This window comes from Erithacus rubecula (genome assembly GCF_903797595.1).
Source record: "Erithacus rubecula genome assembly, contig: scaffold_96_arrow_ctg1, whole genome shotgun sequence".
NCBI lineage: Eukaryota > Metazoa > Chordata > Aves > Passeriformes > Muscicapidae > Erithacus > Erithacus rubecula.
This window is the reverse complement of record NW_027635362.1, coordinates 435,135-459,708: the sequence shown is the minus strand read 5'-3', so window position 1 is coordinate 459,708 and position 24,574 is coordinate 435,135. Positions and strand designations below refer to the sequence as shown.

Here is a 24,574-nt window from a genome sequence, read left to right as displayed (position 1 = left end):
AATAGCAAAAAGCAATGGCAAAGGACCTAGCAATAACAAAATAGCTAAAAGCAAGTGGCTAAAAGCCAAATGGCTAAAAAGCACCAACTCTCCCTAATACAAACTCTTATATAGGACTTTTCTAACAAGCTAAGATGCAAACTCAGAGCACCACTCCTTAACCTGGTAGAGTTCCAGTTTCTTAGCACACCAGGTTATGTATAGAACTGCACGTAAACTTTATCTTGTTCTACCTAGAAAATGTCAGCAATATTCTTACTAGAGCTCTATTCTGTCTAAGCACTGTGTGCAGCTGTGGGCCTGGAGCCTCTGTTGAAGATATCAGTGTGTTTGAACCTTCACTAGAGCACTCACTGCTGCTGTGGCATTGAAACATTTCACTTACTAAAAGCATTAGAACTGACCCTAAAACTTATTCAACCCCTGCACTCTGATTTCTGTCTGAAGAATTCAGAGAGACCCCTGACTCACTGACTCCTACACACAGGGGTGGCACCTTCCTGTCACCTTTCTGTCACAGGTTTCTGGGAAAGATCCACAGCCTCGGTTGTTGTTTGTTCTGTGGGAGTTTTTCCTCATTATTTTCTGCTTGTGAATAATATTGGGAGAAACAGCTCTTGCTCTTTAAAAATTTTAAAAGTTGAATAAGGGATAAGAGGGACAGGAAACAGTGCTGGGTGCTTAGCAAACTGCCAGAGGCACAGCAGTTAGTTTTAAACAATTTTCTTGTATAGTTTTTCATTGTATTGGTTAAAAAACATATTCATGACTGTCTTGGTTTGAAAGACAGGTGTTTGTTAAGAAAAGCAGGAGCCTCTCTGGAAATGGAAAATGTAAAACTCCTCCTCCAAAGTATTATAATTTTGAAATTAAGGGGCTCTCAGGCAAAGAGTTGGGAATAGGAATAACAGTTCTTTACCAGGAAAAACTGAAATAAAAATACAGTATTACCAAAAAATCCCCCAAAACCCTGCCAGAGCCAGAATCCAAGCTGACACCCTCAGTCAGTCAGGGTGGTGGCACAGTCCCATTCCATGGTGCTGCATCCTCCTGCAGGGGCAGATGTGGCTCAGCTGGAGCAGTGCTCCTGGAGAAGGGGCAGTTTCCTCTGAAGCTCCAGGGATGATGTGCAAGGGTCTGGTTTTCCTCTGGAATGCAGTGGAAAGAAGGTGCCTTGGTGTCCCAAATGTCAGTTTTTCTCTGGGTAGGAAAGGCTTGGCTCCTGCCCTGGCTGGAGCATCTCCCAGTGGGATGATGGAATTTTCTCAGCCATGCCCTGGGACTCAGTGGCCATGAACAGGAGATATCTGCTGGAGGGAGGATGGGCTGTGGGAAGATAAAGGACACTGCCCTACCTGCTGTTTAACAGATGTGATAGAATACACACTGCTGACTACATCCTGCTTTGCAAGCCAAGACCATGACATATTCAAACACTCATTTGAGTTTACATGTCCTGGGAGTTGTTTTGCTTGCCTTGACCCTTGACCCTTCCTCTTAACAGAGCTGCAGACGAAATTAACATATTTTATTTCTCCATAAAGCCTCTGTTTTATGTTTTGACAGTTTTTGACAGCCAGAGGGTCAGTAGTGAATTCCTCCTTGCATTCTTTCTTTCAGTGTTTTATTTTCTTGGTTCTTTTCAATGTTATCATTCACATAAGGTACTCCACCAGTACATAAAATCAACATAGATGTTTCACAAAATCATCTGAGTTATTCTTACCATTGTCAGTTAGTTACACAAATAAAAGCACATAACATTACAATGCACGACTCATAGTCTCTATTTTAATATTTTGCAAAAGTCTATAGTATATATCTATCACACTCATACTTAAGCTTCACAGGCCAGGGCATTGGCCATAAAGGCTGACAAATTGTACTACATTAAAGGAGTCAAAAAGTGTTACAAACTGTACTATATCAAAATTGTTGTGATTAGTAATATTTTGCAAAAATCAATACATAAAGCAAAAGCCAACAGCTACAGAGATATTTATATAATTAGTGTGGAAAGAGGACATCAGTTTTAGGGAGGGTCTGTCTCAGCTGTATGCCCAGGCTTTGAGGACTGAGTGTCACACAGATTTTGCAGTGCCATGCAGATTTACTCAAAATTTAAGTGCTTTCACTTAAATCTGTTTGAGCCACTGTTGCTCTTTTTGTGTTTGTGACTCTCAGGTCTTTGGAGCTGTTCTTTGCCACCAGCCAGAACAACAGAGGGGAGTTCCTGGCTGACGGGAAGTCGCCGCATCTCTGCCGCAAGTTCTCCTCTCCTCCTCCCCTGTCGCTCTCCAGGACCTCCTCGCCTGCCAGGACCCGCAAGCTGTCCCTGACCTCCCCTCTCAACTCCAGGATCGGTGCCCTGGACCTCTCAGCCTCCTCTGTGGCCAGCAGTCCTACCTCAAGCTACAGCCCTGCCACGTCCCCGCCGCCCACGGGCAGCAAGGCGCCGCTGGACCTGAGCCGGGGGCTGTCGTCCCCCGAGCAGAGCCCGGGCTCAGCTGAGGACAGCCTGGAGAACCCACGCCTGGACCTGTGCAACAAGCTCAGGAGGAGCATCCGCAGAGGTATTGCACAGCATGAGCACTGCAGCCCAGCCTGCTCTCACTGACACACACAGGGCAGCACGTGCGGGGCTCTTAGAGCCTCCCGTGCTCCACGGCACCAGCTCCGGAGCTCCTGGCTCCTGCTTTGCTGGGTATTTTAAATAAGCAGAGCAGCTAGTAGTTATAAAGGTGATTTATTACAAAGCACACTCTCTAATTACAAATTGCACTCTCAACAGGCAAGCAGACAAGCAATAGCAAAAACTAATGGTAAAGCAGCTAGCAAAAAGCGAATGGCTAGAAGCCAGAATGGCTAAAGCAACAACTCTCTTGAATATGTAGTCTTATATAGGATTTTTCTAACAAGCTAAGTCAAAAATTGGACCACCACTCCTTAACCTGTCAGAATTCTAGTTTCTTAGCAAACCAGTTTACGTGTAGAACTGCACATACAATCTATCTTGTTCTATCTGAGAAATATAAGCAATATTCTTACTATAGCTCTATAATATCTAAGTCCTATCTACAACTGTGGGCCTGGAGCCTCTACTGAAAATATCATGTTTCAACTTCATTACAGTACTCACTACTACTGTGGCATTTGAAACCTTTCACTTACTAAAAGCATTAGAGCTCACTCTAAAACTTACTAACTTAAATGTTTACTTTATGTGTGAGAGGCTTAATATACTTCAATCCATCCAAAGGCTTTAATTCAACCCCTACACTCTGATTCCTCTCTGAAGAATTGAGAGAGACCCCTGACTCATTGACTCCAACAAGTAATGGATCTGGGGGGTTTAGATCAGTCCCTGCCCTTTGCCCAGGCCTCTGCAGCAGGCAGGAGCTTTATGGAGGTGGTCAGCACCCCAAAACCCACTCTGGTTCACAAGTTCTTTAATAATGGCTGATTTGGTCTATTATAGAGTGAATTATTTATTTAATAGACACAAAACTAACAGACATAAACTAATTTTACACAGGAATAAGGGAAAAAGGAAAACTACTAGTAGGTGTATACAGCACAAGGGTAAACTTAATGTTACATCCAGTGAAGAAATAATCTAATTTAAGATTCAATATATCTTAACATCCAATTGTTCAGGCACAATCCAGATCCTTTCCCTCAATACCCAGAGAAGTAACCACAGAACCTGTGTCCAAACCCCAGGGAGAGATCTCCAACACTTTCAGGGTGTAGGAGGCTTCTGCCTCTGTGATAACTGCTGTGTCATTTATGGCTTGTAAAGCAGTCAAGAGTATTTCTTCTATCTCTTCCCACATTGGTTCTCCAGACTAAGTTTTTGATTCTCAGCAGGGACCTGAGTCCTTTTGGGGCCAGAGATGACCCTTGCTGGGCCTTCCAGCCCTGGATTATCTGTCCCATATCTGCAGCAGCTGTCTGAGCCAGAGAGGGGAGGACAGTCCTGCCCCTCTGCTGCTCCTCTGGTCAAGGCTGTGATGTGCTCTCTGTTCCCAGGATTTTGCTGCTTCTTCCCAAAAGCAGCAGCATGGCAAAGTCATAGTATCACAGAATGCTCTGGATGGGAAGGAACCTTAAAATTCATCCTGTTCCAACCCACAACACCTTTTCTGTTTTCACTTCAGTGCAGTGTTAAGGGGAAAGAGAGAAGGGAATATTTGATGCCAGTTGTGTTTGCTAAGGGGAGAGATTTTTGAGTTGTACCATGCACTACAGGAAGTGAAATATTAAGTTAAAAAGAAAGACCTAACGGTTTTAACATGTTTGCCTAGATGGCTGGTTTTCCAGGAAGATTTCATCACTAATCCAAATAAACAATGCCTGTGATGCGCTCATTACATTGGTGACATTTGTACCAGGTGGTGTGAGTGTCTCCTGGTTATCCCTCCAGAAGGTACAAGTCTAAAATGGATTAATTGCTCCTGAGCAAATGCATATTTCCTCTCTGGATTCTGTAAGGCACCTTGGAATAGGTTTTACTTCCAGAGGGCTGAAGTTGATTGATAAAAATCTCAGTGTGGGCATCTAGGGTTGGGAGCATTGTAGTTATAAATGGCAAAGCAAGAAAGTAGCTCGTCTTACAGGAAACAGAAGTAGGCATTATTTCTCCTTTGGGGATAGAGGAATGATCTTCTGAATTGGAATAGAAGTTTGCAGTAATCTTTCTTTATTGTTGTTACACTAAACAGAAGACAATGCAATTTAATTTTCTTTTATTATTCCTAAAAGTAATATTTTAGAATGGTTGTACATGACCTGGGTTACAGTCTGAGGAATTTGATGTGTAAGTCTGAGTAAAATGTAGCTCAATTTGAGTTGCTAGTACTATAAAAACAAAAAAATAATGAGAGGAAAAAAGAAAAGGATTACCAAATACAAAGTAAGACAAATACAATTGAAAAGTCATGTCTGCACCCTACTGATGAATTAGCAGTGCCCTGCTAATAAATTAGATGTTTCATTATGCTGAGGGATTGTGTTTACAGAATGTTGCCTATTGTTTAACAACAAATCCCTTTTTAACAGGCAAGTTATCCAGTGTAGCATTGTGGGAAGCTGCCTATCAAGAGCAGGGGCTGGCATCATCAGAATAATGTTGTTATTTTGCCCATGAGATGGTCTATACAACACCTGGTCTGCTGACACCTGGTGGGATGCACCTCTCAGAGGGGAAAAAGGTTTCTAGCATAGGAGCTAGGAGGACTTGTTGATAGAGCTTTAAACTAGTTTGGAAGGGAGAAGGAATAAAACCAGGCTGTGTAGTGAGAGGCAGTGGGGTGATGCACCAAAACTTGAGGAACTGAGCACTGGTGGGAAGTGTTGGCTACTGCAGACCACAGCTGAAGTGTTTCTGTTCCTACACACAGCATGAGGATCAAATGAGAGGAGCTTGAATCCTTGGCCCACTTCCAGTGATTTGACAACAGTGGCAGAAGTGAAACCTTATTGGGACGAGTCCTGTGATTGAAGTGCCCTATTGAACAGTTAGAGACTCCAGGGAGAGCAGGCAGGGCAGATGAGGCAGAGGCAGGCATTGTATGCAGTGGAAGGGTTAGAATGTAGAGAGGTGTCCTGGTTTAAGGACAGGTGTCTGCCAATAAGGGCAGAAGCTTCTCTTTGAAATGGAGAATGTAAACCCACTCCCTCCAAGTTATTCTAATTTTGAAATTGAGAGGCTCTCAAGTAAAGATATGGGAATTAGGAATAACAGCTTTTTCCTAGGACAATTCCAATAGCAATGCAGCATTACACAGAACAATCCCAGCCCTGCCAGAGCCAGAATCCAAGCTGACACCCTCAGTCAGTCAGGGTGGTGGCACAGTCCCATTCCATGGTGCTGCATCCTCCTGCAGGGGCAGATGTGGCTCAGCTGGAGCAGTGCTCCTGGAGAAGGGGCAGTTTCCTCTGAAGCTCCAGGGATGATGTGCAAGGGTCTGGTTTTCCTCTGGAATCCAGTGGAAAGAAGGTGCCTTGGTGTCCCAAATGTCAGTTTTTCTCTGGGTAGGAAAGGCTTGGCTCCTGCCCTGGCTGGAGCATCTCCCAGTGGGATGATGGAATTTGATCAGCCATGCCCTGGGACTCAGTGGCCATGAACAGGAGATATCTGCTGGAGGGAGGATGGGCTGTGGGAAGATAAAGATGATTGCCCAGCTGGTTTAAAGATGGCCCATGAGCAGAGAATGTGTGCCAGGAGATCAGGGCACTGCCCCAGCCGGGTCAGCAGATGGGACACAATAAACACACATTGCTGGGCACACCAACCCAGCACAGTAAGATTTGAGGGGCAGTGAAAGGATACAGATGTCTCTGTGGGACTCTACTGTAGATCTCCCAGCCCAAATTATAACACCCATGCAACTAAGGGATGTGTCCAAGTCAACTGCCCTTGTCCTTCTGGGACACTTCAGCCTGTTAGAAAACAACTGGGAGCATCACACAGTTGGTACAGTCCAGGCTGGGAGACGACTAAAACACCTGGATGGCAACTTCATGCACAAGTGCTAGGAGAGCTGATGGGGAAAGCTGCCCTCCTTGATTTGCTGTTGGTTAACAGAGAGGGTTGCATGAATGACAAGATTACTGGCTATCTTTGCTACTGCAGCCACAAAGTGATTGGGTTTAAAATCTCTGTTGCAAGAAGTGTCAGAAAATTTTCACCCTTGGACGTGAGTAGTGCAGACTTTAGGCTGCTCAGGGAAATAGTGATCACAAGCCCTGGGAAAATTCTTCCAAAGCTGTTGGGGTCTATTAGAGTGGGTCACATTTTAGGCATCATCTCCTAAGGGCACAGGAAGAGGCTATTCCAAAATGTTGAAAGTCAGATGAGACAGAAGGCTGGCTTGATTGAGCAGGGATCTTCTTTTGGAGGTGAAGCAGAAAAGGAAGGTGTATGCCCAGCAGGAGAAGGCTGGGTGATAGGGTGAGAACACAGAGAAGGTGCTCTGCAGGGAGAAAATTTTTGCAGCCAAAATTTAACTGGAGTTGAAACTTGCCAGAACTGGGGGGTGGGGGTGGATGATAAAAAGAGGGTTTTAAATACGTTGGCAAAAAGCAGTGCAGAAATTACATTGGCCTATTCCAGAATGAGAGCGCTCACCTCACAAATAGGGAGTTTGACAAGACAGGGATATTTATTGTTCTCCTTACCTCTCTTCAGCATGTTCTGCGTGAGTCCCAGTGCCCTGAGCTGAATGATCATGGCTTCAGAATGATAAACTCACAGTTGATTCTGAAGTTGTAGGGATCTGCTGCACCAGCTGGATCCCTATAAATCTATGGGACATGATGGGATTAATCTGAGAATACTCAAAGAGCTGACTGATGCCATTGTGAAGCTTCTCTCAATATTTGAATGGTCTTGCAGATCTGGAGAGGTCCCAGCTGAGTGAAAGCTGGTTAACATTGTCCCAGTTTTCAAAGAGCACAGGAGAGGTGATCCTTTATACTACAGGCCCATCAGTCTCACTGCAGTGCCTGGTAAGGTCATGGAGAGGTACAGAAAAACACCTGGAGCCATTGGGTTACTGAGAGGTGGACAAAACTTCCCTAACAGCAGTGCAGCAGGAAGCAGCAGCCATTCTTCATTCAGCTGAGGGCATGAGGGGCTGTCTCCTCTGAAATTTTGTGCAAGCTGACCACAGGAAGGGTTCCTGATCCCAGGCTTTTACATGCATGCTCACAGGTTTTTCCTGAAAAAACATTCATATGACAATCATCCCCCCAAAGTCATCAAAGTTCCTTCCTTTCTCACATGAGTTTGTCTGTCTCAGGGGTCTGTGCAGTGGTCTCTGGTGGCTGAAGTGACACTTGACCACCCCATGAGTTGGGTGTTATTTCCCAAATCTGGAGCTGAGTTGGCACAACCAATGTAGTTCATTGTTTTGGAGATGGTGTATTCTCCTGCTCCTCTCTTGGTTGATGTTTAACATGATCCCCATTATGCAGTTCCACAGGCCAGTGATTTTACAGAATAATTATTGTTTTTTCCCTACCAGCTGAGCAAACAGGTATTCAACTGGCAACAATGGGTCAGCACAGCTTCACAGGGGGAAGGTCCTGCTGCTCTCACCTGACTTCCTCCTATGACTGGGTGACACACCTGGCTGACCCAGGAGAGGCAGTAATGTGATTTTTTTGGACTTCATCAAAGCTTTTGATTCAGTCTCTCCCAGGATCCATCTGGAGAAATGGTCCAGCCCACAGCTGGATAAAAACATGGTGGGCAGTGGGGTTGTGGGGTGGGCACAGGGGATGGCAGTGGCTGGGGTGACACCAGGCTGGCACTTGTCACTGCTGGGGTTCCAGGGCTCTGTCCTCAGCCCTGTGCTCTTCAACATCTTCATTAGCAGCCTGGACTCTGGACTCTGAGGAGTACTGAGTAAGTTTTCTGATGATCCTCAACTGGGAGGAGCTGTCAGCTCCCTCGAGGGCAGAGAGCTCAGCAGATGAGGGGTGGGGAATCACCACTGTGTGGGGTTTAACAAGGGGGGATTCTGCACCTGGGGTGGGCACCCCTGGCTGTATGGAGGGACTGGGGAACAAGGGGCTGGAGAGCAGCAGTGGGATGGGACCTGGGGGTCCTGGTCCGTGTCCTGGAGCCAGGAGGGACATCCCTGTCCTGGGGGTGCCTGGCCCAGCATCACTTTGAGTCTTGGGGGCAGTTTTGGGCACCATCGTGTCAGAAAGAGCTGAAGCTGTTAGAGGGTGTGTGAAAGAGACATGGGGGTGGTAAAGGGTCTGGAAGGGCCATACAAGGAGCAGCTGAGTGGCAGAGGAACCTGAGGGCAGAGCTCAGCAGGGGCTGCAGCTCCATCCCAAGGGACAGCTCTGATCTCTGCTCCCTGTGACAAGGACAGGACCCAGGGAAAGGCCTGAAGTTGTGTCAGGGCAGGGTTAGGTTGGATTGTAGGGAAAGGTTCTTCTCCAGAGGGTGCTGGCACTGCCCAGGCTCCCCAGGGAATGGGCACAGCCCCAGAACTCCAGGAGAGTTTGGACAGCACTCCAGGGATGCTCAGGGTGGGATTTGGGGTGTCTGTGGAGGGACAGGGGCTGGGCTGGATGATCCTGTGAGTTCTTTCCAGCTCAGCATGTTCTGTAATTCTGTGATCTTTGCTCCTGCTTTACACTTCCAAAACATACTGGTTAGCTGTTGTGCATAATGCTGGATATATCCATGATTATATCCAGTATGCTGGATGTTTTTACATTAATTGCATAACAGACTATTTATGTATATATAAATATATATAAAATAGAATTTTTTTCTATGCAAAGTTGAGCTAATTCTTCTTTAGCCATATTCAAACCAATGTGATGACAGCACAGCATATCCCAAAATATAAATATTCAGTTTAATGTGCATTAAAATTAATCTCAGACAGATAAGTGCTGTCTTACCTGTAGCATTTTTTCTAGACATTGTAAAGTGGTAAAGAGCAGGTTGTTGTGCCCAAGTGTGGGCAGTGGCCACTGTTGGAGTTGTTCAGGTTTCTCATTGTGGTCTGTGCTGTTACCTGGACAGCACGAGGAACATTTGGAAATGGCCAGAGCCCATAAAAATGCTAAATTGCTGTCAGTGCAGTCTCCCTCCCCTTTGGGGATCTCCTGCTGAACAGCCTGCACTCTGTCTGGGGGAATTTGCACGTACAAGGCTCTGTCCTGCAGTATGCAGTCTTTTTGTTGCCCAGCTGCATGCAGCATGTTGAGGAAGATGAGTAAGTTTAAAAAGGAATATCATAGGGGTATGGAAATGGGTAGTCCTGTTGCTCTGATACTGCCAGAGTTCCAAAAAAACAGCTCTGGCTTACTCTAAGTCCAATACAACTGCACATATTCTGTTTCCAGGACATATTATTGTGGTGATTGCTGTTTTCTATGATTCTTGTCCATTTACAAGGTGGGATTTTCACATTCTTTGCCTATTTCCAAAATTGTTTGCTTTCAGAGTTTCTGTTTTCCAAAGTTTTTGTTTATATTTAGCTTTACATACATGGTGCTTATGCTGCAGGCAGAGCTGTCAGCTTGTTTTCCCTCATTTTAGAAGTAGTGTTTATCCATTCCCTTTTAAAATTATTCTGATAAAAGAACTCCACCGTGGTCTAGTCTTCTCTCCAGTGCTGTTGGGCAGTTTTATTGGACAGATTTTGATTACATTTTGTTATTCAACAGGGATTATTTTCTCTAGGTCAGAGAACACCTATGAGTTCAAATACCCTTATTTATTATATGTGCATGTCACTGCATGTTCTCCTGATTGAAAGTGCAGTTTTATCCAACATACTTTAAAACTGACAACTTGCTGGTTTTCACCAGGTTCTTTATTTATGAGCTTTTGTGTAACTGGTACAAGACTTTCCCACTCCTTTAACTCCATCCAGGGGATAATTATTGCTGCATTAATGCCAAAATCTCACGGCAGCTTACAGGAGCGGCACTGTTTGAAACAACCATTAAAAACAAATGATGCACAACCATCAGTACTGACATTTATTCTCTTTTAAAGCAGCAGTTCTGGAATCTGTGTCAGTGGACAGGACCATTCCTGAGAGCTCCTCAGTGGTGGACACTGCAGAGCTGTCCCCGTGCAGATCCCCTTCGACGCCGCGCCACCTCCGCTACCGCCAGCCCGGAGGTGAGAGCTTCACACAGCTCAGCCACAGCACCTCTGATCTCTGCAGGGCAGCACAAGGCAGGCATGCAGTCTGAATCATCTGGCTTGCTTGTGTTTTTCTTGTTTCTCAGGTGTTGAAAATATATTTTTTTAAAAAAAGCCATTAAAATGTGAAGTGTGCCTGTTAAATTGGAGCGGCAATAATGAGGCGTGGAAGCGTGTTGAGACTTCAGTATGATTCAGTGCTCTGAAATAGCTCAAGCAGGATGTGCCCAAGTTCAGGACTAATATTGAATCAGTCCTGTTCTCACAGAACTCTCAAGACTCTGACATATTTTTTTCAGCTGATGAGGGGACATATTTTGGGCACCATCTGTAATCATGAAACACACAACACCCATTGTTGTCAATGGGGAGTGACTGTGTCTGTTTCTTTGTGTAATACTGAACATTTACAGATGGTCTCACATTATTCATTCCAAAATTTGAAAAAGCTGCTCAATTGAAGAGGAAAATTGAGAGCTGGAGCTCCTCAAATAGCTCTCACGTGGCTCTTTGAAATCATTAGCAGGGCTGTGAGCTGTGTCCATGAAGACTTAAAATGCTGCCAGCTCCTGCAGGCCAGATTTCTGGGCAGGTGTTTCATACCTGGGACTAAAACAAGCCCAAAACAGAGGCTTCTCACCTGGGTAATAAGTTGCCAGGACACTTTAGATTTAAACCAATACTACTTTTCTGTGATTGGGCACATTCGTGGCAAGAAGGCAAGACTTGGGTGCTAGAAACTGTGGGCAGTGTCAAATTATCTGAGTCTTAGTTCCAGACAATGTTCACAGCACTCCCTGTAGAGAAAGTTTGCTAAAATATGCAAAACTGCACAGTGACCAGTGTGAATCCAGTGATGGTGAATATGCTTAATTCTCTGACATAATATTTTGTTTAGGTTAATTTTCAATGCCATTGTTTTCCTGTATCTGTTTTTTTCCCTCTCCTATTTGGTTAATATCTTGTTCCTCACCTTGGCAGTGTCTTAGATTTTTTTCTATAGAAATACTAGTTATATCAGTGTGGAAATACAACAGACATGATTATATGATTATATGATAAATATGATTATGATACTTGTGTTGTATTTCACAGAAAATCATCCGACAGTGTTAATAAATACAATGCTCACAAAGTTACAAACATTCCTGAAGATTCTGAGTCTTGCTGTTGATCGATAAAAAGCCTGCAGAAGTTAATTTTCTCCTGTCCTTTCCCTTTACAGTGCAGACTGCTGACAACAGCCACTGCTCAGTGTCTCCTGCTTCTGCTTTTGCCATTGCCACAGCTGCAGCTGGGCACGGGAGCCCGCCAGGTGAGGTGTGCTGGCACACACAGGTGGCACACAGGGTCCCAGGAGGTGAGCATTGCTCAGGAACACACCTCTGTGTGAACATGAGCAAGTGCTCAGGTCCAAGGATGGGCCTTGGAGCAACCTGGTTTGGTGGAAGGGTATTTTTAAGGCCCTTTTCCAACCTTATTGGTTGATTTCTAATCCAGACTATTATTGGAAGATTAATATGTCTCATATGATCATATACAATATCTGTATATGATCTGCTAAGCATCCAGATAATATCTTTCATATTTGGGTTTTTTTAAATTCAATTGCAATTTAAGATTTTATTTCTTTAAAATAAGATTTTTTATGTCCAGTGGTGGTATGCAGTTTTGCTTATTGGGAGTGTATACTGTATATTCCTTGGAAAGCAATTTCTGAAGTCATTTAGTGCAAGATAAAACATGGATTTAAGTTTTGAATGTGCTGCTTATCTTGTTGTGTACCCTTTGACATATTGATATCTTCTACTAACAGGGTCCTCTCACAGGTCATGTTGCAAATAAACAACAATTTTTTAAACATCTACAAAATCAATTTTACCTTTGGCTTGACATGCTCAATTCCACAGTTCATTTTGATTATGTGTGACAAAGCACAATCCAGCTGTAAACTCACATTTGCCTCTTTCCCACTGGCATGTCAAGAAACTGCTTAGAAAACCCCAGTCTCACAATCACCTGTGAAAATCTGAAAATCTGTGTAAGACAGGAAATGATCCCCGTGAATCTCAGTGGATTTTGTATCCACAATGTCTAGAGCTCTGGTCATTGACTGGTGGGTGAGAAGACATCAGGACAAAATTACTTCTGCAAGGGCATGGATCACTGCTCTTCTTAGTCTTGTGTACTTCCCATGATGCTTAGATTTAAAAAGAGTGATGTTCAGTGGTAGAAACTTTATCAGAGAATCATTTAGGCTGGAAAATCCCTCCCAGATCATCAGGTCCAACTGTGCCTGATCCCCACCTTGTCCCCAGCCCAGAACCCTGAGTGCCACCCCCAGGAATAGGCACTACAATCCCTGAGCTCCCTTTCCATGGGGAAATTCCTGCTGAAATTCCACCCTGAGCTCCCTTTCCATGGGGAAATTCCTGCTGAAATTCCACCCTGAGCTCCCTTTCCATGGGGAAATTCCTGCTGAAATTCCACCCTGAGCTCCCTTTCCATGGGGAAATTCCTGCTGAAATTCCACCCTGAGCTCCCTTTCCATGGGGAAATTCCTGCTGAAATTCCACCCTGAGCTCCCTTTCCATGGGGAAATTCCTGCTGAAATTCCACCCTGAGCTCCCTTTCCATGGGGAAATTCCTGCTGAAATTCCACCCTGAGCTCCCTTTCCATGGGGAAATTCCTGCTGAAATTCCACCCTGAGCTGCCCTGCCCAGCCTGAGCTGTTCCCTCTCCTCCTGTCCCTGTTCCCTCAGATCCCAAATCCCCCCAGTGTCCCCTCCTGCCAGGGATTTGTGCAGAGCCCTGAGCCTCCTTTTCTCCAGCTGAGCCCCTTCCCAGCTCCCTCAGGAATTCTGCAGCCCCTTCCCAGCCCCCTCAGGGATTCTGCAGCCCCTTCCCAGCCCCCTCAGGAATTCTGCAGCCCCTTCCCAGCTCCCTCAGGAATTCTGCAGCCCCTTCCCAGCTCCCTCAGGAATTCTGCAGCCCCTTCCCAGCCCCATTCCCTTCCCTGGACGCTGCAGCCCCTGGGGCTCCTGCCTGAGCTGAGCTGGACACAGCCTGGGGATGGAGCCCAGCAGTGCCAGCTCAGGGACAGTCCTGCCCTGCCCTGCTGGACACTGTCCCTACACAGCCCAGGGGCCACTGGCCTTCTTGGCCACCTGGGCCCCCCTGGCTCAAAGTTCTATTTAGCAATTTTTATTCCAATTATGAATATTATCTGCCTTTGGAATCAGATCCTGAATGAAATCACTGACACAATTTGCTTTATTAATTAACCTGGTACGTTTTGTTTAGAAAGCAAAGTAGGGATGAAAAACACTGGGTTTCCCATTAGGAGCTAAATCCATTAAAGAAGTACTGCTTTTGTATTGTTAAAATCACTGCTTTTCAATATTCATAACACTGAGGTATGAGAGCAAATACAATCTTCAATTATGCAGTCATTAGAAGGAGCACCAAAGCTTGGGAATGTTGAAAGGGAAGAACAACATTCCTGACATTTATAAGTTCTTTTTTGTGTTGCTGTTTAAGCAAACTCTTCATTAAAGGTCATGCTCCCAAGTGATATGAAAATCAGAAGGCTGTGCAGCAGATTTGACAAGAAAATGTCTGGAAAAGAGTAAATTAGAGTAATCCAGTGCCCACCTGTAATGGTGGAAAACTGAAGGCTACAAACCAGACCAGAATCAAAATTATTCATGATAGAGGTAGTACTAAATTTGCAGAGTCATGAAGTTCAAATTTGGCTAAACCAAATTTTATTTATTTCCCATGTCTGTGCTATCATGACTGTGAGATTTTGAAGTAATGCCTTTATTTTTCTCAGTGTTTTCTGGTGCTGTTTGCTTTGTAGGATGGACACGACCAGTCAGTGAATCAGTTGTGGGCAGTGGATGGCATTGGTGGGGTTTTTTGTTTTCTGTTCAGTCATTCCTTGGCTTCCCTGATGCAGACACAGTGATGTGTGTCATTTGCAATACTCCTACGTGGAGCATGAGTAGACTGGCAGATGAAATCCAGTGTTGATTAATACCAAGTGATGCATACAAGGCAAAACAGTCTGAGCTCTGCACCTACAAGAACTGGCTTAGGACTGAGGATGAGAACAGGTAATTTCCTGAAATGATCTTGGTGCTCAGCATGAGCCAGAAAGGTCAAGAAAACCTCAGGAATTGTATGGAAAGGAACAGGGAAGGTTATTACAGTGCCACGGTGCAAATGCAGAATTTGCACCAATACTGAAGAGTAAGAACAATCCTGATTGAGGTGAGGGAATGAGAGCTGGAAAAAGGTGGGAGTGAGGTATGAAATGACTTCAGTGCATGTGAAGTTTAGAGAGGAGAGGGTTGATGAGGGCATTCTGCAGGAGGCTGGCTGCCAGGGCAGGGGAGCAGCAGGGAACTCGGTGGTGTGGTAAAGTTCTGGACTCAGTGCCCTAAGATGTGCTTTCCAACCCTATAAATTCTGTAATTCCATGATTGTCTGCCTTCTCTGATGCAGGATGTAGGACACATCAGATGGTTTCCTTGGGGCCAGGTTTCAGATTGGGCAGGACTTTGTGACTCTGTGCAATCAGTAGAAGCTCAGTGAGGTTCTGCTGAGGGACACTCCGAAGGGAGAGACTCACCTGGGTTCCAGAGTGGAGAGTTGCCTGCAAGCAGGGGTCATTGAAGGTTAAAAAGTAGAAAAGTAGAATAGGATCAGCAGCTGAAATCAGCTGGAGGCTGTGGGGGAAATTAGGAGGTGCAAGTCACCTGTGTGTCTTCTGTCCTCACTGTTCCCTGAAGCCTTCTGGCCATTTTGTGTTTTGCTGTTGTTTTTAAAACTTTATATATTAGTTTATTTAGTTTTTTTCTTTTATTTTGGGGATCTTTGGGGTTTACTGCTGGTTGTTTTATTTTGTTTTCCTGGGGTATGAGGCCTTAGCTCTTCTCCCCTTCCCATCTCCCAGTTCTGACTAGGATGCACTGAGGCAAGCCAAGTAACAGACTCACAGCAAGACTCACACACTCTCTCAGAACCAGCCATGAAGGACTTGCAAATATCTTCTGTGGAGAGCTCTGGCCACAGCATTTCAGCATTGCTGTCCCCATCCAACAATAACTTTATAAACTGATAAGTGTGCAAAGCCCTGGACAGCTCTCAGGTGATGTACATTGGCTCTGCCTCTCTTTAGATAAGCACTTAGGGGAGCACTGCCTGTGGTGGTCCTCAACTGTGACTAAACCTCTCCCTAAATCAGCATGATTCAGGTTCTCATGCCTTTCTGCAGGTGTTTTTGAACTTACTGATTTTATTGCTATTATTTCCCCTTATTTTACAGTTAACTGCTTTGATGATGCCAACCAAGCCGTGCAACTTTTCCTATTGTTTAATTCATCTGCTTGGTTAAATATTAATCTCTACCTATCTTAAACATATTTTTCCTGTTCTCTTTGAGAAAACTTGAATCTTAGTAGTTTATTTTAACAGCATTATAAAGATAAAAAACATGAAGTGAAAGTACAGAAAGTTAAATAAGGCACCCCAGGTGCACAGCTTGGGGTTTTGTATGCATGATAATAATCACAGCAGGGATAAATAGAGTAGGTTCTGTCTTTTACATGTCATTTCTCTTCTGAGGGATGGCTCATGGCTTGTGCTCTCTCACACTTAATTGGCTGTTGCACACCTTATTTCTTTCCCAATTTATAACAATAGTATAGCAATACTAACAGATTCTAGTATAGGAATGGAGTTCAGCAGTTTCTTCTCACTGTGTTTATGCACCTCTATAAAACTGGTTCTTGATTCCTGCTTTAATTGGTGACAAAATCCACATAGAAGTTCTTTAATCTGCTCCCACGTCTGCTTTATAATAGGAAAAGTCCCTACAAAAATTTGGATGTGAGTGGTCTCATCCTGCCAGGTATGCTGGTAATCCTTTGTTTTATCTTTGCCATGAATAGTCCTGGAGTAGAGCTGCAGCTGCAGGGAGCCCCATCTCCTCAGGAGTGAATTCCTCCCCTCTCCAAGTCTGTCACACAGCCAGTGTCAAAACAAGCAGTGAGACTGGAAACGTGGGAGAGGAACCTCCTGCCAAAATACTCACCAATCATCCCTAGTCTTGCTGCAGAAATCCTACAGATGTTACAGCAACAGCAGTGTAATCTACACAGCACCCACACAAACCCTGGCACTAGATTAAAACCATTTACATGGAGAATCATTTCTTCCACCTGTGGCTTCTAGAACTTGTGAATTTCCCTGGTTTATTTTTGTACAATTCTTTGAAACATGCTGTTGCCTTTTTTTTGTTGTTTTTTTTTTTTTTTTTAATTTCACTCCTTAACTTTTTATTTACAACTGTTCTGCGCAGAATCAGTGCACAGTGCCAGCATTAGTAAGATCTCATGCACTGATTTTTAAAGAAAAAGCACTTTTTGGTGTTCTTTTACCAAAAGTGCTGTCTCTGGAGGCTCTCATACTTGTTAACACTCACAAGATATGGAGGTGCTTTCTGTGACTTGAGGAGATTTGAGTTTATTAAAATCTCTGAACAGTTGTGTGGATGAAGCCAAGTTAGCAGGACAATGCCATTTTTGTTAACAGTTAATAAAGTGGGAAATTCTTATATAAGCATAGATTTTTTCTCTCCTGAGAATGTCTAACACAACTTGATGAAAAGTCATGGATTCCCAAATCAGTAATTTTATTTTGCAAACTGTTCTACTGAAGGCGAGCTTCAAGGAGATTGTTTTGACAAAAATCCTTGAATTCAAGATCTAAACTAAGTTAGGATATTTTTTCTTTAACAGATAAGTTAAAATAACTTTGAGAAGCTTATGTCTTCCTCAACTCAAGCTGGAGGGTAAAATCTCCCCATACATTCAATTCCCATAAGACAAGAAGCAAATACTTGCACCCAAACAAACGAGCTGTTCCCTAATGAACACACAGCAGCACTGTTTCAACACGATTTTAGCTGGTACATTGGATTTCCAGCATGCCTCAAAGCTGCCTTCCTCCTCCTCCTCCTCCTCTTCCTCCTCCTCCTCCTCCTCGGTCCCATTTCTCACCAGAACAAGGTGACATTATGGGACAGGATGGGAGTGGGATGGGAGCTGTGGTTGGCAGGAGGGCCTGGCTTCCTCAGTACAAGCATTTGTTTTTTAAAGCACATGTGAGAGGCAGAGGGTGAGAAAGATTCAGGGGAAAAAAAAGAGTCTTTGGGGGAGTATCTCTGACAAATAATGATCTACACAGGAAAATCTGCCCTGGGCTAGCAAGAAGGACAGACAGGTTTAATCTCTCTCATTTTAGTGATTTAGAGGAGTGATTAAAATGACAGCTTGAAGCTGCTACACAAAAATTAATTGCATATATATGACCCCTTTCAATTAACTGACTGCACACATCTCTTGTGCTAAATTACCTTTGGCTTGAGTAACTTATCTCCTTCTCTTTTCGTGAAGAAGAAATCTTAATCTAAATTGCCCTCAGTTTTAGGTTAGAAAAACTGATCTGACTGTTGGCTAGACCATTTCTTGGCATCCTCTGCTTTTGCACAGCTCTCACAGTCTGCCTGCAGAAGCAACCAGACCTTTCCAGCTGCAGCAGCTTCTCACTGTGCAGAACCTGCTCTGTTCATTTGCTGCAGGTGCTGAATGCAAGTGGAGTCATCCTCAGAGCAGTTCAGTATTCCTGGGCACTCAGATGTCCCTCCTGGTGCTCCCACTCCCTGTTCTGCCCTCTGGACGAGGCTTTATTACAGCCTGTGGGTTCTGATGGTCCTGCCTTTGTGTCACTGTCTATGGAGGGATCAAGTTCCCTTCTGAATCTAAAACTTTGTAAAAAAAAGGTGGTTATAGCCTACATTTCACTGATTTTTAGTGATTTAACTATGTGCATAACCTGTGCATTAGTGAAAGAAGAGATGTAGAAAGGGGAGAGTGTAATTCTTTTGCACTGTAAATGTCTGATTTATTTTGAGCTGGCTATTACTGTATTCGTGATCACTGCCTGGGATGAAACATTGCAGGCCCTTTCAGTACTTTCTGGGATTTAGATCTGCCAAACCTCAATTTTAGAGCAGCTGAATGCAGAAGATAAGCAGTGTGGAAATACTTTTGTGAAAGTGTCAACTTGGGTAGCCACTGGAATGAGCATGGGATGTTCTCCTCTCCTCAGAGGTGCTGTAGGAGTTTGTCAGCTGTAACATAACCCAACTGTAACAGCAAGAGCAAATAGGAATGGACCTTTGTAAATTACAGCTGTGGTTTCCAGAATGACAGTTCTCTAGGAAGCTCTGTGAGCACTGAGGGTGAGCCAGATGAGTCCTGAGCTCTCAGTCTGACACACTTTAGCCCTGCTTGCTTACTCTCACAACATTAGAGGGGTGAAAATTAGCTGGAAGTAGTAATTCATGTTTCATAAAGATCCACAGTGGGTCTTTCCATTCTGATAAATCAGGTGCAGCTTGATTAAAGACTGTTTACTTAAAAACATCAAAATTATCATGAGAAAGTTTCGCGGAAGTTTTCAGGGAGAGCTGCTTGGCTTATTTTGGGTTGTGACCAGCAGAGCTTGTTCTGCAGTCATTTGAACTACTTGCCAGCTCCCAGTGTGACAATATTTTTGTTTTGTTTGTTCTGGCAGTGGCACTAATTGGAGTAATGGAGCGACAGAGCCCGTGCCAAGCGATGCAGGGAGCTCCGGCCCCGAGTGTGCTGGAGGGGACACGGTGGCTGCTCCTGCTGCTGCCAGGTGCACTCACCCTTCCCTCTGTGCTGCCACTCAGGGCTGCACACACCCCCAGTGGGATCCTGCTGGCCCTGAGATGGAAACTGTGCAGACACACGGGGTGCTTTAAACAGATGCAGAATTGCGGAGCTGCTCGTGGAGGAATAGCGAGGGGATCAGCCAGCCAATCAATGTGATTGGTAAAGCACAATCCAACTTTATTGAGAGCATCAGACAGTTTTATAGCCCAACATAGCATAAATCAGCATTATTCATATTAGTACAATCCTATTGGTTTTTGCTATGTACGCCTTCTCTTATTATTGGTTATTGTGAGTGTGAGATAATCACGCCTACTGAATTTCTAGCTAAAAATTGCACGTGCTGCCTCGCTGCTGGTCTTGGCTGCTACTTCCCTTATTCTTATATTTATAATTATAATTATTCTTATACTGACTTATTATAGTATCCATCCCAGGGTTATACCTTGCTTGCTATGTGCTTCCCTGGAAGTTAAGGCCTTGATTGAACAATGGGCATATGTATCACTTATCGACTAACTCTGCAAATTATGCTAGCTGCATTGCTTTTGCAAAAGTCTCTTAACAGCAAACACTGTTGCTCAGCAAAATCTGCTTAAGGGCAAGGCCTGGCTGCTCCTTAGCAGGAGCTGCTCTCCTGCAACAAGGCTGAGCCATATCCACAGCTGTGTCCATGGATTTCTGACCAATTCTCCACACAGAATTTCCTCGGCTGTCGCTGTCTTGCAGCAGAGACGTGGACACAGTTCTGCTTTCAGGGGTATCAGCTGTCCGGCTCAGGGAGGATTCCCCTGATTCTGAACACAGGAATAACAAACTGGCATTGCACCATCATGATTCCTGGCATGGAGATCCTGGTGTACGCAGCTGAGTTAGAATGGGGTTTGGCAAAGATTGGAATTCAGCAAGCCTTGTAAGGGAAATATTTGCTTTCTTTTTTCCATTGAGAGAGGACAGGCAGAGATTCCCTTGTTATGTGAAAGGCAAGCAAACAGTATCTGATGTGATTTGAGCTGGATTCTACAATATGTGGCTGGCTGGGTAATCCAGTCCTGTGGTGTTTCTAAATGCCTCAAATTGCATCAGTAGCTGCATGCTGACCTTTGGAAAGGTGTCTATTTCTTCCTGAGTTTGTATAAAAGCATCCATGTCAGGAGCAAAACCAGAAAATGTGTGTCATTTTGTAGCTGGTTTTCAGCATAGTGCTATAAACATTGATGTTAATAATAGTATTCTGCACTCCAGTAATTTTCTGGAAAGCTTTGTGGATCTTCCTCCTTCTGACTCCAGGCATGAAAGAAAACAATTCTGATGATGATATCCCAAGTAAAGATTAAGATGAGGCTTATTCTAAGCAGTTGGTAGAAGACTGTAATTTTACCTGTGCTTCCTCAGGTTGTGGGTTCTCATGTGCAGCTCCAGGGGCAGGCACCTCACCTGCTGTCAGAGACACAGGATGCCCTCAAATTCCTGCTTATCAATCCTGCCTGTGTTCTGACTCTCCCAATGCCCCCTTCAATCAGGGATTTAACAGGTTTAATTCCCAGAAAATAAAGATGCAGGATCTGCTAACCTCCCCATGTCCCTTGCACAGGACAGCCAAGTCTTTTTCCTTGTCATTTTTGTGTGACTAATGGCTGTAGGCAGGAACTGGCTAAGCAAGCACTGGTTCCCCCTTGGGGACACATTTTTATGAGTTTCCCAGACCCATTTCTGCAGATTCACAGAGGTTTGAGAGGCACTGAGACCTGCACACTGAACTTCCCTGAAGTTCCCACCTCAATTAAAAACTCAGTATGGGAAACACTCACTGAGTTACTCCACAACCAACAGTGTTCTCTGCTGAAAATGGTTGTGTGACCAAAAAATAAATCAGTTTAGCCCCAAACAATGTCCCTTTTTGGGGCTGCAGGGTTATCCATGAGCTGCCCAGGGGTTGTTGCCACAGCAGAGTGGTCAGGGCTGTGCTGGACATGGGGTCTCTGAGGGTTTGGGGTCATGCCCTGCAGGGATCCCTGCTCCAGCCTCTCATTCACAAATTTTAACAAAAATAGTTCCTTTGCAACTTTACATAAGTGGCTAAACAGTTGAATGTCATTTGCAGTTTTCTGGGACAATGGCTTGAAACTTAAAAGTTTTACCTCAAGAGATCCCTACTCTGAGAATTAAGAAATAGGAGAAAATTATTTTTTTTCCATCCTGTTTAGCAGAAATATAGGATCTCCTGCTTTTACTTATGTATTCCTTTATTTTGGATTAATGTCTTACTCTAGTTTGTTGGAGGTGCTGGCTACTCAGGAAATAAGTATTTTCACTGGGCATTTTCTGAATTACAGAGCTGTGAAACTTTTGTTTCCTGATATAGCAGTAAGTCCTAGCAGCTGTAGTGGTGTGGAGAGAGAAGTTTGGGAAGGATTTTTGTGCCTTTTTTTCCTTTCATTCCATTCCCCCTGCAATCAAGTGTTGCATGCATAATTAATATTGGTTCAAGCTTCCATTGTGGCCCAGGTCTGGAGCTGCTTGTGAGATGGACATTTTGTTCAGACATTTTTTGGTGACTGGTGTGCATCTTGCCAGCTTTTGTTTTTCATGACAGTCAACTCTCTGTTCACAGATGGTCTGAAAAATGATACATTTGGCTCCTTGCAATTATCTCCTCCTTTCCATTTAACCTCTATTCCTATTGACATTATAAAAACATGAATAATCTCACAAACTGCTTCCTTCAACTTCAATGAACTAAAGGTAAAAATTCCAAAAGCCATTTTATGTGATTTTCTCTTTTTATCTGTACATTATCACAGCCTGTATTTTAACTTTTTTCTTTGTGGTAGGGTGCACTGAGCACTTTAAGCATCTGAAAGCTTCCTTTGAATAGTTCTTGAAAAGACTGTGAACATTATGCAATAAATATCTGCTGTACTCCTCTTCATATTGATGATAGAGCAAGTTGAGTGTAGATGAAGTGTCATTAAAGAAATCAAGATCTAGAGATCATTTGAAATGCAGAAAAACACCAGTAGGTAAAAATTGCTTATCTCCTCCCAGAAAGATAAGAGATGTAGCAGGAGAAGAGGCAAATGTAAAAATTCAAAGAAATATCAGCTGCAGTGTTGCCATTCTTGTCACTGTTCATAGCAGACAATTCAAACATTTTTGCAGTGAAAAAAGAAGTCCAAGGTGTACTAAAGATTTGCCAATATAATTGCTAAGAGTTGCTCAGAAAGGCTCTTCTTTGTCAGTTGTTCAGTGTAGTTTTTTTATGTAAGTTGTAGGAAAAAAAGAAATCTGCTGTCACATTGCACACTTGTCATGGTGCTCAGAAACCTGAGAACACAATTGGCAGCAACAGCCTTTGGAATTCAGGATCTGCTGCTTCCTACAGGCACATCCATGAGCAAAGACACAAGGTTTGGGTGGTTCTGTCTAAGGCTTCACCAGAAAAATTGGGAAAAACTCACCTAAAAATGAGTTTACCCATGGATGCACACACAAATACTTCCTGTGTGCAAATAAATGTGATTTTGAAGATACATCTAAGTGGTTTTGGTTATTACATTAACTCCTTGTTGTTTCTCTTTGCTGGTGCTGAAAGAAGAAGAGGAGGACAGGATGTTCTCGTGTTGCTGCTGAGTTTTAGCTCACAAAAATGCACAGTATTTGGTTATTTTACTTTAAGATGAGTTACTGATTTTTAGTAATAAATTATGTAACTCGTAATGGCAAGTATGTTTTCAGCGTTTGGCAATTTTTAAAAATTTATTTTTCAAGAATGAGACTGATGTGCTCTCCTAAGAGAATATTTCTATTAAAAAACCCAGAAATCTCAAGAGTGTGTGCAAATTATAGCTATAGCTGCAACCTTGTTTTTAAGGATTTTTGAAGGACAAATCTTCAATCTGAATATTTCTTTGAGCTTAAAGGAATATTTTCATTCTTTGTTGTAGTCATGCTTTAAGCATATAATCTCATAGATTATAATAATTCTCAGAGCAACCTTAGTGTTATTATGAGGAGATAAAATACTGTTTTGGTCTTGAAGGTATTCTTTAGCCACTTACCTTTCTCTCCCATCCATTAAACTAAAATTATTTTGCTGGACTGATGTATTTTTAGACTTCTGGATTTAGTCCAAGTTTACTGCATAATCTTGACATGACTGCTTTGTCTCAGTGCTGTGTTCTTTAAATTTCTCTGATTAGAAAAAGCCTTTTTAAACCAAGGGTCATTTAAAAATAGTTTACCAACCTTTCCCTTAATATTTTTCAGAAATCAAATGCAGTCACTAGGTCTCTATCTGTGTTACACTATTGTACATCAGCTGGCCCATGTGAATCCCTGGGATTTACCTTGCTAAAACCATAATCCCTTGACTTGATTTGATAGTTAGATTGTATGTGTGGCAGAGGCTTTAGGCAGAAGAATCAAATGCATACTTGGAATTATTTCTGACGTGGGTGGTTGCAACAGGGATTTTCAGTGGCATGTTTCTTAGAACAAAATGATTTCATATGTTCCAAGGACCAGTGAAAGTGAAATTAAATGCCTGAAATGCATTGGGCTCTGGATTGCTCCTGGCTCTTGACAGTCAGTCCTGATGCTGAATTAGTTTTTGACCCTTTGTGCAATAAAATCAAAGCTGGACTAGTGAGTAATTAAATATTCCTGTTTATAAACTGAGGTAAGCAAAAGACTGTGCCTAAATGTTGCAGTTAGTGCTCTCAAGCCTCAGATTGCTCATATAAAAACCCACAGCATTGTTTAGTTTGGGTAAGAAATCTGGGATAATTTGGTTTCCTTTTCTAGCTCTGCCATTCTTTGGCTGGTCAGTGTATGTCAGCCCAATATCATAAATAAACAAATAAATGGGGAAGTCAGGATCACTGGCAATTTGGACTTCTTACCAACACTAAAATGCTCATTTTCTGACATGTTTCTGTGGAGATGTGTGAAACCCATTTACTTGCTTGAGAATGTCTGACCAATAATGGGGGGAATCTATGAACACTCATCCAAACTTTTGTCAAGGTATATATAGATAGAGATATATAGATATAGATATATAGAGATATATATTATTCCTTTTTGTGGGTTTCTTGTGCACAGGGAAGC

At 43.4% G+C, this 24,574-nt stretch overlaps 2 protein-coding genes across 7 annotated transcripts in view; both read left to right on the top strand.

Moving 5' to 3' along the window:
- Positions 1 to 24,574, top strand: part of CKMT2 (creatine kinase, mitochondrial 2) — a 100,566-nt gene that overhangs the window by 9,249 nt on the left and 66,743 nt on the right. The window lies entirely within an intron of this gene.
- Positions 1 to 24,574, top strand: part of RASGRF2 (Ras protein specific guanine nucleotide releasing factor 2) — a 115,855-nt gene that overhangs the window by 61,928 nt on the left and 29,353 nt on the right. For 3 of the 6 annotated variants that reach the window (XM_079333332.1, XM_079333330.1, XM_079333328.1), the window contains exons 15-17: positions 2,185 to 2,573; positions 10,541 to 10,666; positions 11,916 to 12,005. In XM_079333332.1, coding sequence (XP_079189458.1) covers positions 2,185 to 2,573; positions 10,541 to 10,666; positions 11,916 to 12,005 — 605 coding nt within the window. Of the gene's footprint in view, positions 1 to 2,184; positions 2,574 to 10,537; positions 10,667 to 11,915; positions 12,006 to 24,574 lie in introns of all 6 variants that reach the window. The other 3 variants (XM_079333331.1, XM_079333329.1, XM_079333327.1) reach the window with 1 other exon arrangement.